General features: G+C 37.8%; 1 protein-coding gene across 1 annotated transcript; it reads left to right on the plus strand.

Annotated features, from left to right (window-relative positions):
* Window positions 1–7,132: 7,132 nt before the first annotated feature.
* Window positions 7,133–12,819, plus strand: wu:fc46h12 (uncharacterized protein LOC568958 homolog). The gene is made up of 5 exons (XM_067453167.1): window positions 7,133–7,266; window positions 9,106–9,214; window positions 9,456–9,572; window positions 12,086–12,164; window positions 12,289–12,819. Exons 1-5 carry the CDS (start codon window positions 7,169–7,171, stop codon window positions 12,378–12,380), a joined length of 495 nt encoding a protein of 164 aa, XP_067309268.1. The 5' UTR covers window positions 7,133–7,168; the 3' UTR covers window positions 12,381–12,819.
* Window positions 12,820–16,401: the final 3,582 nt, after the last annotated feature.

A 16,401-nucleotide genomic window follows, 5' to 3' on the forward strand; every position in this document is an offset into this window, starting at 1 on the left:
TTCCGGAGGGTTTGCGTAAAAACTGCTTTTCTGCCTTGCAGGTCTTATTTGAAACCGAGAATGTTGTAATACGTAATGGCAGGATGATTTTAAAGACGCTGTGCTTGACGTGCCATGACTTGGTGATTTTTCCAGATGGCTAAAGCTAAAAATAGAGAAAACTATGGCAGTCTAGGAGCTCCAGTGTCAGATGTCCGAGTGATGATTGTGAGAGATGCGTTTAGCCTCTGACGCACAATGCAGAACTGCATGAGACAATCCAAAACTTTTTAGGAAATTGCCCCATTTCCATCTGTCTCACACCTCTGTCAGTGGATGTGCGACCTTTAACCATTTGACTTATCCATGCTTTTCAGTTATGCTTTATATATATCTCTGATTCTTGAGATAAGAGCCAAAACATGCCACAAACACAAAAGGTGCTCTATTTATGTTAAAGTAAGAATATACACACACACACACACACACACACACACACACACACACACACACACACACACACACACACACACACACACACACACACACACACACACACACACACACACACACACACACACACACACACACACACACACACACACACACACACAAATGCTTAAAAAGTTACATCTATGGGAAATTTGTTTACTCATGACATTTATTGCTTATACTTTTAATTTCTTTAGTATTATTTTAAAAGTACACTCTATTCTTGGAAAAACATGTAATCTAACCTGTCCTCAGCATTAGATCACAATGTAAAAGTGTTTAAAAATGCAACAAAATAAAAAATACACAGTTCCATTAAAAGGTGGCGAAAGTAAACATATAATTCTGAATAAATCAGGCAGTGTCAGAGCACTTACTATTTCCTCATTGTGGATCACAGAAAAGGTCTCACAAAGTCCTAGAAGTTATATATATTTTTAACAAACATTATTGAAGTCTGCGGTCAATAAATATACATTTTTCAAAAAAGAAAAGAAAATTAAGAATAAGCCTGTTCCCTTACATGGTTCATTATCTGAGACCTTTGTTCACCATTTTTTTTAATTCACTATATATATATATATATATATATATATATATATATATATATATATATATATATATATATATATATATATATATATATATATATATATATATATATATATATATATATATATATATATATACATACAGGTCCTTCTCAAAAAAATTCCTTGTGATAAAAGTTCATTATTTTCCATAATGTAATGATAAAAATTAAACTTTCACATATTTTAGATTCATTGCACACCAACTGAAATATTTCTAGCTGCAATGACCCTGCCCTTGATAAAACACATTGGACCAACACCAGCAGCTGACATGGCACCCCAGACCATCACTGACTGTGGGTACTTGACACTGGACTTCAGGCATTTTGGCATTTCCTTCTCCCCAGTCTTCCTCCAGACTCTGGCACCTTGATTTCCGAATGACATGCAAAATTTGCTTTCATCTGAAAAAAGTACTTTGGACCACTGAGCAACAGTCCAGTGCTGCTTCTCTGTAGCCCAAAAGTGGCTTGACCTGGGGAATGCGGCACCTGTAGCCCATTTCCTGCACACGCCTGTGCACGGTGGCTCTGGATGTTTCTACTCCAGACTCAGTCCACTGCTTCCGCAGGTCCCCCAAAGTCTGGAATCGGTCCTTCTCCACAGTCTTCCTCAGGGTCTGGTCACCTCTTCTCGTTGTGCAGCGTTTTTGCCACACTTTTGCCACAGACTTCCCACTGAGGTGCCTTGATACAGCACTCTGGGAACAGCCTATTCGTTCAGAAATTTCTTTCTGTGTCTTACCCTCTCGCTTGAGGGTGTCAATGATGGCCTTCTGGACAGGGTCGGGTCAGCAGTCTTACTCATGATTGCGGTTTTGAGTAATGAACCTGGCTGGATTTTTTAAAAGCCTCAGGAATCTTTTGCAGGTGTTTAGAGTTAATTAGTTGATTCAGATGATTAGGTTAATAGCTCGTTTAGAGAACCTTTTCATGATATGCTAATTTTTTGAGATAGGAATTTTGAGCTGTATGCCAAAATGATCAGTATTAAAACAATAAAAGACCAGAAATATTTCAGTTGGCGTGCAATGAATCTAAAATATATGAAAGTTTGATATTAAAGTTTAATTTGTATCATTACATTATGGAAAATAATGAACTTTTATCACATATGCTAATTCTTTGAGAAGTACCTGTATGTGTGTATATATATATATATATATATATATATATATATATAAAATATCTTGATTTTGTTTCTGTTTTAAAGCACAACTAACTGATTTGTATTGGACATTTAATTTGTATTCTAATTGTGACCTGTTTGTTTATGACCAGTTTTATTTTGTGGTCTTTGGTGGTTGAAATAAAGTTTCATACATTGATCAAGAATTAAAAGCAAACCAGAGGATGTTCATGGAAAGAAAAACAGGCTCACATAACCTCATGCTGCCCTGTGACTCATTTGATTAAAATGAAGTCCTCACCTCAAGATCATTTCAAACAATTTTGTCATTTTAATCACAGATGTGATAATGTATGAAATATCCCCCTCACAGTGACTGGGAAATAACATTTATTATATTGTTAAAGTAGCACCTGTCAAGGTGTGGGATATTTTAGGCAGCAAGTAAACAGTCGGTGCTTGAATTTCATGTTGCAAGCAGGAAAATGGGCAAGAAAAAAGATCTGAAGGACTATGACAAGGGCGAAATAGTGATGGCTAGACCAGTGGGTTCAATTTCTGGTCCTGGTGACCCACCTCTCTTCAAATTTTGTATGTTTTCTCTTCTTCAACACACTTGCTTATGTCATCATGAGAGCTCTATGTGTTCGTCGGATAAGGGCAAGCTCATTCTACAGAACTATGAGACTACATGCATCACCATGGTGTTCACACTACACAAAACATTTTCTTGTCACCTGTCGTCTTCTTGCCTTGGCAGCGCTTATACTACTCAACACAACACTGATATGGTTCACAAAGGTGGGTCCCCAGGACTGAAAACCATTAAGCTAGCGTAACAAGCCAGCTAGTAGTCACTGTGCTAGTAAACCTCACTCCTTTGACCTCAAGAGATGCTCTAGCGACTGACGCTAGAGGTTGTTCCCTTTAATGCTGCGTTCACACCGCACGCGAATGACGCGAATAAATCACGCTATTCGCGTGAAGTTGGACGCGTAAACAATTTGAATCCATTCGCTTCATGCGCGCGTGAAATTCGCTTCATTCGCGTGTGACATTCACTACACAACAGATGCGAATTTGCGTCATGGGAGGGGGTTCTGCCAGGCAGCGGCAGTCGGCAGAAAGACTATCCGAGTTAAGGCTGCTCTCACCGGGGTTGATGAGCGCTGAGCTCCGGTGATCGCCTGGGTCTCACACCTCCGAAAACACCAGATCAAATTTTCAAATAGGAGCTCTCTTAATAAATAAATCACATATTTGAGCTTTAAACAACTACATTCTCGCCTGAAAAACTATTAAAAGTACATTTTGTGACACAATACAGTAGTATTTTTAAATTACTCTGGCCTCGGGGTTCCCCTATGGGTTTCCCATCCGTCACTTCACCACGTGACAGCAGTAAGCAGGCTCCTCATTGGTTAACGCGGCGCGGATATCCGCCAAAGTTCAGATTTTTCAACTTGAGCGGTTCGCGCGAATCACGCGTTCAAAACGCTCAGTTCGCGTGATCATTGCCGCTTCATTCGCGCGAACCGCGCCGCAGAATGCCTATTCACGTCTCTGCATTGACTTAACATGTAAATCACTCGTGCGAATCGCGTCATTCGCGTGAGGTGTGAACGCAGCATAAGGCTACATCATACTCCACCAGAACAGAGAAAAATGTTCTCGCTCCCAGGGCTGCGAGAACAAAATTACGTCATTTTGTTCTCACAGCCCTGGTTTGGGAGTTCTCGCAGCTTGTTCTCGACACATCGCCTGAGCAGAACTTTTTTCTTGCGGGTGTTCGAGAGCTATTGTGTGATTGGTCATACATTTAAAGTGGGCGTGGTTAATGCGGAGAAACGCAGATGATCAGCACCTGCTTTTCTCGTGAAGTATGGAATGTACTGTCAGAACAAACTTTGTTCTTGCCACCTCAAGAAAATGAACATATTTCTTTGTTCTTGCAGAGTATGTTCCAAGCTTTAGCCTCCTTGTTAGAGCATCCCACTCTCATGCCGGTGGACCCGGGTTCGAGTCCCGCTTGGAGCGTGCGGTTCAAACAGGAGGGGTGACATTGGTGCCGTGACCCGGATGGGAGTGAAGTTTAGGGGAGTGAGTGTAACAGAGGCCAGCTAGTAGTCACTTTGTGAGTAACCCTCAGCCTTCTGACGTCAAAAGATGCAATAGCGACTGACGCTAGAGGTTGCAGCCTTAAGCCTCGTTCTTAGAGCATCCAACTCTCATGCCGGCAGACCCAGGTTTGAGTCCTGCTTGAAGCGGGCGGTTCAAACAGGAGGGGTTACACTAGACAACTGCAAAGCATCTCCAAAATAGCAGGTCTTGTGGGGTGTTCCCGGCACACTAAAAAGTTCTAGGTTGTTTGGGTCCAATATATGAAAAAACACAACTGTTGGGCTTAAATTTTAACCAACAGTTGGGTTGATCCATATTTGACCCAGACATGGTTTGAAAAAACCCAATATTTTTTAGACAGTATGTAGTGGTTAGTACTTACCAAAAGTGGTGCAAGGAAGAACAACCGCTGAAATGGTATCGTTAAACAGGGTCATGGGCGGCCGAGGCTCACTGATGCTCGTGGGGAGCGAAGGCTAGCCATCTGGTCTGATCACTCTAAAGAGCTACTCTAGCTTTGTCTGGCTATCATTAGACCAAGCTCAATCTTTTAAGATCTGGGGAGTCTGCTCTGTATTTTGTGAGGTGTGATCAACGGCCATAGTTCAAATGACTCTGTATGAAAATTGATCCAGGATCGCACGATCCAGGTGACGTACTTTGCAGAGCAGTCGGTAGAAAAGCAAACACATCCTTCTTTTGTAGGAATTGTTCCAGGGCAAGCTTCTGTTCTGTTTTCAGAGAAAACTTGCCTTTGAAATCTTTTAAAACAGCAGCGACAGCGGCATCAACGGGTTGCTGTGCTTCAATGGCCACCATGTTGAATGTAAACAAAAAGCTGCTTGCTGTCGCTTCTCTATTGTCATCGCCAATAAAGCTCCAGGTGGATAAGCCAGTTTGTGATTGGTCCCTGCAGATTTGCAACGGAAGATAGAAAAATGTTCAGGTTTCCAGCCTGAGCTGCAGGGCAAAATCAAATCGCCGGCTGCTTTTACCCAGTCTAACTCTAGTTTAGAATGCTAAAAAAAAAACAATGCTGCCCATGATAGAAAGGTGTCAGAACGAAAGCGCCTACATTGGACACGTGAGCGTCAGAACTGGACAATGGAGCAATGGAAGAAGGTCTGATCATGAATCACTTTTAGTCAATATAACTGCAACATGAAATCATTGCAACATGGCGCTAAACCTTAAAACTGCTTACCTCAAGCTCTAGCAGCAGTCAGTTCTCACCACAGTTTTGAAAAATAATATCAAAGTGGTCGTGGTTTAGCAACGGAGTGGAGGGGGTGAGGAGACTGACAGTTGACGGCACAGCAACGGCCTTTTCTGATTCAGACAGTTTTATTTAGCTCTCATTAAAATCATCAAAGCTTCCCACAAATGCACACTGCAAATGACACGGAACACAATACACACATGGATTTGTAAGCTCACCATTACACAAATCTCAAAAAGATCTGGTTTAGGGTTTCATGATCCTTTAAAATAACTCTAAAACGAGCATGCCTTCCTGTAGTGTAAAAACTGGAAAATGGTAATGCCGCAAAAGGTCAAATACATGACATTCAATCAAATTATCACATTTTTGCAGTCAAAATATCATCCACACAAGCTGCTGCCTTCTTGACAATGTAATTTGTATGTAACAATGTCATCCCCCCCCCCCCCCACCCAATTCAAAAGTTTGGGTTTGGTAAGATTGTTCAATAGTAAAAGTAGATTGTAGCAACACTTTTGCTGATATTGAGGTGGGATACGGATAGAGTTAGGGACAGGTGTGGTGATATGGGTCAGTTTAAGGGTAGGGTTAGGTGTAAGGGAAGTGCCAACTGTGTAATTACAAAAGTAACTACAGAAATTAATTACAGATGTAATTACATGCAGGTATTTTTAAAAATGTAAGTATAATGTAAAAACATGTATGTATACAATAAGTGCATTGTATCAAATTATTAATTAAAATGTTAGTACATAGTAGTTAAGACCACCTAATATAAAGTGGGTTTGTTATATTTGAAATATGTTTTCGTATATTAGTTTTATATTTGATATTGTACCGTAATTTATTCAATTTTCAGCATCATTACTCTTCTTCAGTGTCATGTGATCCTTCAGAAATGCTTCTATGATGATTTGCTGCTCAAGAAACATTCATATCAATGTTGCCATCAATTGTGCCGCTTAATGTAGACCATGATTTAAAAAATGTCAGCGTTGATTTGTGAACAGAAAATGAAAAAAGAACATAATTTACAAAGAAATCAAACATTATAAATGTGTTTACTGTCATTTTAGATCATTTTTGTGTTTTTTTTTATTTATCTTACCAACCACAAACTTTTGAACAGTACACTAAATACAGTTACAGCTCATATTTAATACAAATACATTTGTCCAGTTGTTGCTGTCTACACCAAACTTGTGAATCTTTTTGAAGTGACTATGAATATCTCACTGTTTTGTTTCAAATAGACACATTCATAGATATGAAAGGCTGTTTGTTTCTGTCTTTGTACAGCATAAATAACAGGCATATCATCCCTCAAAAGTTACACATATTACTAAACAGCCTTTTTCAAACAGCACACAAATCTGTTTCAAATACAGATCAGCTGACTTGCAACAAATTAACACATTTATCAGGCATTTCTAATTAGACAAAGGGGCACGCATTTAATGGCCAAACACTTCAGTTTCTAGAGCTCCCGTCACGTGATGTGGCCTTTGCTAATCGATGCTGTGGCTCCACTTCCCATCTGAGCACACATGACAGCTCTGATCAGACCCCACTATAAAACTCCATCTCTGTCGGTACATTGACAGGACGCACCGACCTCCAAGAGATCTTCACCATGCAAACAAGAACGTTGCTTCTGGCTCTCACCCTGACACTGGGGCTAAGTCTGATGGCAACTGGAGAACCGCTCCACGCTCAGTGCAGAGTCATATGGTAAGATGCTGTTTGAATTTTATTTCATTTATTTATTTATTGTGCACATATATTGGAAATATTGTTGCTTCTCAGTGTGTTTAAACTCATAGAGGTGGGTAACTTTTCAGTCACATGGTAAAGGTCCGTTCACACCAAGAGTGATAACTGTAACGATAACGATAACTGTAATAGCGTCCACACCAGCAGACAGTCACATTCTGTTTTATTCTAAGTGTGCACTTTTCTCTTCGTTTTCAAGTCGGGTGGATTCCTATTGGCTCTCAAAGTACGTATTTATTGTTCATGTGGAAAATATCTCTGAAAGTTTCTCTGTGCCATTTGCACTATAGTTATAGTGTGGACTCTGCTATTCTTTTATTTAGAACTATATTTTTATTGTTACAGGTAAATTCCTTGGTGTGAACAGGCCTTAATATTTTTATGTGTGGTTATCAGTATAAATATAGCCTAAAAGCCGGTCCACACTAAGGACATTAACAATAAAGATATAGTTCTCTCAATATTAAAGAGAGAGAGAGTTCACGCCACAGCTATAAAGATAACGACACAGAAAAGATGGAATTGCTTTCAGAGTGATTTTATCCAGCTGATGAATGATAAAAAGACTGAGAGCCAATCAGAATCCATCCTGCTGCAACGAGCACGAGGATTTAAAGTGGCAGACAAGTACACGCTTAGAATAAACAGATATCATCACTAAATTATAGATATCTTTATAGTTATCTTTCTTGGTGTGAACGGGCCTTAAGACTTAATAAATGTGACATCAGTATAACTTAATGCACAATATCATCACAATAGGCAAATCTATTAAGTAAAATATTTAATATAAATGTCTCAAACTAAAATTGAAACAAAAATAAATGTAAAATATATAGACATTTTTTAAAAGACAACAACACTAGGCCTATTTCAGTGTCCTTGCTACACGTTATAATAACACTAAATTATAACTAACCCTAAACCAAATCTCAATCCTAATAAGTAGGTCTACATGCTGTTGATTAATATTGGTCAACACTTAATTGTATATGTACACTGTAACAACGACATCTTCCAAAAAAAAAAAAAAACGAATACATATTACAACAAAATTACTAAGCCTTAAAATAAATAAATAAATAAATAAACAAACAAACAAATAAATAAAAGCTCATTCAAATTATTAATCGACATAATATATTAAAATATCACTGGATATTTTGTCCTTGCAGTTTTAAGACTGTGATTCACATCACACATATAATAGTAATCTCTTTCAAAAGGTGTGTTTTATGATAATTTCAGTCAACATAGTAAGAATTTTGCAGGGGAAAACACTTTCCAAAATGTTTTACAAAGAAAAGCACCTTTTACTCATGTTGTTTTGTTTTGAAAACTAACCCTGGGGTCTAATGGTACTTCATAATCTGATTTTTTATTTATTTTGACTAACAATAGCACACACACACTGCAGATGCAAGTTGGAATTTTTCAAAATAAATATTTTTTTTATATAAAAACAAGTTAAAAACAAGTTTCATTGCACTCTTACTAAGATAAATCAACACTCTTAAGATGATTGAGCTGCATGCATAAAAACCCAGACGAATCGTAAACGCATGACTAGCATCACAGGGCTTTGATCGTTTATCTCTATCATCCACCATGATAGACTGACTGACCCTGCACATACTGTACACTTTCATAAAACTCATTTGATATGCATGATGCAAATATGTCAATGTTCTGAATTCTGTCCTTTTAGTCTCACACCAGATCCACAATCCAATTTGCAAATATCACACAAACGATAATCACATGACATTACATTGAAAGTGCTCTTATATTTGTTAGGCTCTTTGGGATCCCGTGCCAGGATGTTTTTGTGAGTCTGGTGAACCAGATCAAGGCCTGGAAGGGCATGTCTGGCTGTATGACTGTCGGACAGAGATGCCTGTATGAGGTAAGAGCATGTTTGCTACCTTTAATCCTAAGTATTGACATGTGCAGGTACAGTACCATGCAAAAGTTTTAGGCACAAAAGTGTTTAGTGTTAGTGTTTTCACAAAAACATAAAGTTGTTTTTTGAACTTTTTTCCATTTATTGTAATAATCCAGCAAGGTTTATGTATGCACAAGGAGTCTGACAAGAGTATATTTGCCTAGAAATATAAAAAAAATTAGTGAACTGTTGTCTTCTTTAGCTGGTTTCTGCCACACCGTTCCACATTGTGGCCAAACACACCTCCAGACAGTGGACCAGCAAGCAGGACCTGACCTTTCACCTAGTGGCGACCGAAGAATCTGTCTGTAGAGTGACGGTAAAATGTTCTACTGCCAATATTTTTTTTCATAACATCAAGAATAATTACACTGTAAACATGGCCAGCACAAGTTCGACACACTCACAATCAAAGACGATCTTTGAGATGCATGTGCCAAAAATAAATCGGGGAAACATTTAACATCACAAATGCATTCAGATATGCTCAATGCAGCCTACGTCCAGTCAACTTTACTATTTTTTTTTTCTTTTTTGTAGGGTTACGATCATGGTGACGAGTGGAGCATGAGCTTAGTTTGAGAACATATGTTAAATGCCTATTATATTGCTGTCCTCATTTAGAAAGTGCTACCAAAGCATTATATAACCAAATAGCAAGGTGGCATTTATTAAAGGGGTGATGAATTGATAAATCAACTTTCCCTTGAGCTTTTGATACATAAAAGGTCATGGTAATATAAGAATATCCTCTAAGTTTCAAAGCTGAAAACTTCCTTGTTAGTCAAAGAAAAGCTTTTATAGACACCAGGCTCAGAAAACAATCGTGTGTCTCATTCTGAGGCAAAACACCGCCTCTACAGACTCATGGCGCTGTTCGAATCACGCTAGCCAGCAGCAATAAACATGCCGAAGAAGATAGCGAGATATTGTGGAAGAACATAGTTGCTGTATAAGCTTTCTTCGGATCCTAATATTATGAATGTGTGATACTTCATTTATTTTTAATGAAGTTCCAGCTCACGTGGGGAAGACATTGTACGCGAGTTTGCTGTGGAATTGTTTGTAAATAAGTCTCAGGTCGAGCTGGATTTGCAGACATAGTGAGATTAAAACACAATGCGGTACCTTCTATATTGAATCCGACAGGAATGGTGCAACACACTTATGTGAGTAAAATTAATTTTTTATAAGTAATAGTAATGATATTATTACCTGATAGATCGTTGGCAATATTTTCGGAAGATGAGCATGTCAGAGTTAAGAATAATTAATGCACGCCGAAGTGACGAGCGATGCGCTGTGTTTGCAGTGCATTAGAACATTGTTTTCAAGTCGCATCCGCGCTTCATTATAGAAATGTATTGTTTGCATACTGTGGTAAATACACACAGTGTAGTAGATTATGGCCAGGGACAAAACTATCTTGCGCAGTCGTCTCTTCATAGTGTTATTACAGTTTGCTGGCTTTACCTCTTCTGTTGGAATTTTCCCACACGTAAATTCTGACCAATCGAAAAGCAGTTTAGGAAATATGCCATGGCCAATGAGTGATGTGGATGTTGTCACGTGCCTGCGTTTTGGTTCGTGTCAACTGGTTCGGACCAGTGTGGTGTGAAAAGGAACCAAAAAAGTTGAAAAATGCAACTTGTTTGCCCTTGGTTCAGACCAAATGAACCGAACTAGAGATGTGAAAGCACCACATGTCGTTATTACTGCAAATAAGAGATTACAACAAGTGACACTGTCCTTGGAGCTGTTCAGGTCCTCAGATTTGGACTTTGTCAGCAGTGGTTTGCGGTCAAGTGGTCAAGTCAATGCTCTCAGTAAATTACAAGTCTAAAGTTGTAATTACGAGTTCTACAATCAGGTGAATGTTTTTAACAAGTCATAATAATTACGTGAAAAAGCATTTTCATAGAATTTAGAATCATATCAACCAGACAGATCCTCCGCACGGACCCTATGGACAGCTTCAAATCCGATCTTCAAGCAAAAGGAACTGGATGAATTTTGAAACCATCTATATTGTATAAAGTGCTATATAAATAAATACAGTGTTGCTGTAATTCCAAATCAGAGGATGCAAAGAGCTCAGATTAGAATGTCATCTATTGCCATCTCTTAATTACGGTAATTACCACATGTTGTAAATGCAGCAATGTAGATTTTTGCTGTAGTAAAGTTCCAAACGTTAGCGTAGTTAAAGAAATAATAGTGAAAAAATATAGAGATTTACATATAAAAAGATCTAAATAAGGGCTAAATTACCTAAAATCCCAAATTAAGACCATAATGTTAGGCCTACTACTTAAGGAAAATGTTTAAAAAAAGTTACATTTTTATTGTTCCCAGACCCTTATAAAAGGCTTGGGGTGAGGATAAAAAAAACTATCTTTTGAATATGTTTTTACCAACGCTATCTCACAACCAAATATGTGTAATTTACCAGGGGGCAGTGATGGGTAGGTTTAGGGGTGGGGTTAGGGGTATGTCATTCGAAAGAATTCATGCAAATTGGGCAACTCGTAAAATACGCATAAATTGCTGTGAGATCGGGTTGGTTTTTAAATGAAACTCCTGATTGTTTTCCTCACATTCAGCTAGAAATAGACACATTCTACTTATATAATCACATGACCAAAATACAGTTGCCTATAAAGGGTGTGTGTCATGTTCATCTCACCCCATGCTCCCCTACTGAATCTATATTCTATTTTACGTAAAATGTTGATGTCATCTCTTTTCTCTCTTTTGAAAACTGCTGAAGCACAAAGGAGTAGCTAACTACTCATTTTTAAGGATTTATTCACCCTTTTGCCACTGTCACAGGGATATGCCATCTCAAAAGCATGGGCCAAGCTGGAAGACAACGGCACAACTTACTGCACCCTCTACAACCTCGTCGAGGGTGAGACTGTTTAACATGTGCCATGTGACTCTGCAACATGCTATGATGACTTTGATAATATATAGCACTATCTTGTCCAGTCATGCAGAGAAACCATTGAATCGTCTTTTATGTGCATTTGCAGGCAGCGGGCTGGTGGATGCTGCAGGCTTTAAGCAGTACACAAATGAATGGATCTGTCTGGAGTACTCGACTGCCAACTGCACCATCTACTGATGAGATCTGTCGGTCTTTGATATGATTTAATACACTGACAAGACCACAAAACATTTATGAATTGCTTTTTATTCCCCAAGTGTGGCTTTTAGTATTTCTGCAATCTCTCATATACAGTTCTGTTACTAATGCTTGACAGTATCACAATGTTTGAGAGCAAAATGCATTATTGTTTTAAAGGCAAATAAAACATACAGAACAGTTGTGTTGAACTGCACCATTTTAAAGTATTGTTTTTGTTCAAAATGTTCAAAAACAGAGAACCAAGTGGAACAGTGAGGTTACAGGGAGAAGAGATAAAGAAGGTGCAGGATTTTAAGTACTTAGGGTCAGGGGATTGTGGAAAAGAGGTGAAGAAGCGTGTGCAGGCAGGTTAGAATGGGTGGAGAAAAGTGTCAGGTCTGCTGTGTGATAAAAGAGTACCAAGGTAGAATTTCCTTTCAAGAATGAAAGGAAAGGTGTAGAGGACAGTAGTGAGACCAGCGATGTTGTATGGTTTGGAGACAGTTGCACTGAGGAAAAGACTGGAGGAAGAGCTAGAGGTAGCAGAGCTGAAGATGTTGAGGTTCTCTTTGGGAGTGATGAGGATGGATACGATCAGGAATGAGTGCATCAGAGGGACAGGACATGTGGGATTTTTTGGAGACAAAGTTAGAGAGGCCAGGTTGAGATGGTTTGGACAGGTTCAGAGGAGGGAAAGTGAATATATCGGTAAAAGGATGCTGAGGAGAGAGCTGCCAGGCAGGAGGTCAAGAGGAAGACCAAAGAGGAGGTTTATGGATGTAGTGAAGGAGGACATGAAGGCAGTCAGTCTGAGAGAAGAGGATACAGAGGATAGGACTAGATGGAGGCAAATGATTCGCTGTGGCGACCAATGAAGGGATCAGCCGAAAGAAAAAGACGTTTTTGTTTAAAATGTCTTCATTGCAATTTAATTTTTATAAGAGTTTAAAAGAGTGTATATAGTTTATAATACACTTGCAGGTTGGCTTTTGATTTGGCCTGTGAACAACCCCCAAGCAACTCCCTAGTTACCACCCGCAACACCCTGGCCATCGAAATTTGCCTAGCAACCACAGAGCAACACTAAAATCCACAAAGGATGGCATTTTAATTTTTATTTCTGTAAAAGAAAAAAAAATCTTGTTGCTGATAGTAACTGAGAAATACATAGTCCAACATTTGATCAAATAAGACAGATCTAGTAAAGAAACACATACTTATAAAAAAAGACTGTTTATTTGCTATGCAGAGCTGAATGGCATTTGATTCACAACAGCATATCTTGGATTGAGATAAAAATAAAAAAAAAATGATTAGGCTGAAAATATATATATATATATATAAAAAAAAAAAAAAAAAAAACCTTGTCATCATTTACTTGACATTGCTAATAATAGGAATACTCGCTGACAATATTAATAGGATTTCTAGGACATTGTGGAGCCTCTCTGGATTTTTCTTAGTGTGATAGAGGTCGTTGCTCTGTATTCATAAGGAATGTAACTTTCGATCTGAAAGGAAAGAGAGCATTATACAATTTTATTTAGGCCTAATTTGATGTATACATAGGCTATTCATAACAGTGCACACATGTAAAACAATGAAACGTTACACAGTAAAATGATTTATACGCTATTTAATTTAAAGATCCATTCAAAAGTTACTTTTAATAACTGGTGCCAAAGTGTTAGTTATTGCTCCCAATGGAGGGTCACAAAACTCTCACATTTCATCAAAAAGTGTGTTCCAAAGATAAAAGACATGCATATGGGTTTAGAACGACGTGAGGGTGAGTAATTAATGGCATAATATTTAGTCACTATGAGACCAAAATTGACACAATGTAATATTGTAGTATCTATTAAAAATTATTTATCCTTGCACATACTTTTTTTTTTAAATACATGTGTTCTCATAATCTTTCATCTAAGTAACTTCCCCTCTCTCTTGCAGCTCACATCTTCTCTTCTCTAATGATGTGTTTACTTGCGCAAAAACATGAATGACAATAACAGAATCGCAGTTTAACTACAAAATAAATGTAACTGTAATCCGTTACTGAGAAACAAAATGTGTAATTAAATTGGTTACTTATGAAAATGTTAATGATTACAAAGGGGGTTACATTTGAATATAAGCTAGGATGTGTTGAATAATATTCATTTGTTGCTTGATGTGCACTATGACTATTTTCAGTTGAGTATAAAGACCTCACCGTTATGTTTTATTACTTTAAAATGAGCAATTTCAATCTACAACGCGGGTCCCCTTACAGTGAAATCGTCATTTTGTCCAGGTTCTACAGTAGCCCTAAAAGGACAAACGTTTCTACAGAACGCTGGTCACTCTCTGCTCTCTCTGACAATACGTTTAATACATTTTAAATAGTGTAACTTGAAATCTTTAACCTATTACATTTCCAAAAGTCCCCCCGCCCCACACACACACACACTGCATGTACATAATAGTGAATAAGTATTGCAACTGCTGACTTCATGTGTAGAAATAATTGTGGGACACTGGACTGTATGAACTATAAAAGTATATCTTATAGCAAATAAAAGGTGAAAAGACAAAACAAATTACCTTACGCAGAAGGAGCTCCATCTCTACTGAATTAGGGTTACTGGACAGATCCACCACAGACCTGACAGCTAACCTCAAGCCAGTAATTACTGAAGGGCCTATGAGAAAATTGACATCTTATATTAAAACTACTAATCTCCAAAAGTTTATCATCATTTACTCAATCTCATGTCATTCCAAATCTGTATGACTTTGTTTCAAATTCAGTCTACTATTGTTTAGGATCGCATTGACTTTCATTAAACGGTTATTCATTTTTATTAATTTCTTTTGTTTTCCACAGTCATACAGGACTGCAACAATATGTGGGTGAGTGAATGACAGAAATGTCAAGTTTGGTTGTTTGGAAATCCACAGCTAAGTTTGGAAATCCACAGCTAAGTCGACTGCCACAATGTAGGCTGATTAAAATTGATTTGTTTTGTTATACCAACTAGCAAAATATGTCATACCAGGCTGCTGTGTTGATGGCGCAGTCCAGATTTCTGATGTTGTTTCTGTTCTCATGTCTGTGGTTGTAGGACCATCTGTGAGTTACACAATAACCAACGTTAACCGAAAAGGTTTTTGAGTGAAATGAAAAGGTCAATATTTAATTTATCATAAAAACACTCTTTCATAAACTGAACAAGTAAGCCTGTTGAAAGGGTAAAGGCGTTGCCAGCTAAATGTTCATCCTTGACTTCAATGTATGATTACTTTTTCATTTTTTTTAGTCAATTTGATTAGCAGTAAGAGTTTGATTAATCACTCACCAGCAGTGCTCGTCTGTCCCACAGAAAAACCCAGAAATCCAACAAACAGGATGATGTGGAACATTTTCTCCTTGCTTTTGCAAATGATCCTTTTGGAGGAGTGCGTAGGGATACGGTCACTGACTCTTCAGGTTTTTAGGTTGTATGAGGGTGTGTCTCATGGGTTTCCATATATACAGAGACTGAACACACCCATCGCAGTACAAACAATGGGTTATAAACAGAAGTTACTCTCTTTTTTCACTTGATACTTTTGATTTATCATGGGCCAAAAAATTTGATGAACGTAGGGATTTTTAGGTTATTTTATTGTTATGCTGCCACATAACACAATTTTACTGAAATGAAATGAAGACCTGGGGTTGTAATTCTAAAGAAAGCTGTTCAGTGAAAAACGGTCTCGGTCAAATGTTTGTAATGATTTTTAATGTTTTTAAAAGTTATTCTTATGCTCACAAAGGCCACATTTAATAAAAATGACAGTACAAATAGTAATATGAATGCAATTTATTCCAGTGATGCAAAGCAGCATCACAGCTATAAATGTCATTTAGAAAACAGTTCTTTAAAATTTTAATTATATTTCATAATAATGCCGTTTTTACTGTATATTTTTTATAAGTTTCAAATAAATGCATCCTTGGTGAACATAACAGATTTCTTTTAAAAACATTAAA

Source organism: Pseudorasbora parva, chromosome 9, assembly GCF_024679245.1.
Source record: "Pseudorasbora parva isolate DD20220531a chromosome 9, ASM2467924v1, whole genome shotgun sequence".
NCBI lineage: Eukaryota > Metazoa > Chordata > Actinopteri > Cypriniformes > Gobionidae > Pseudorasbora > Pseudorasbora parva.

Coding starts and splice junctions, on each gene's coding strand:
- wu:fc46h12 (XM_067453167.1), top strand. CDS start 7,169: ATGCAAACAAGAACGTTGCTTCTGGCTCTCACCCTGACACTGGGGCTA. Junction 7,267..9,105: donor GCTCAGTGCAGAGTCATATG/GTAAGATGCTGT, acceptor TATATTTGTTAG/GCTCTTTGGGATCCCGTGCC. Junction 12,165..12,288: donor CCTCTACAACCTCGTCGAGG/GTGAGACTGTTT, acceptor GTGCATTTGCAG/GCAGCGGGCTGGTGGATGCT.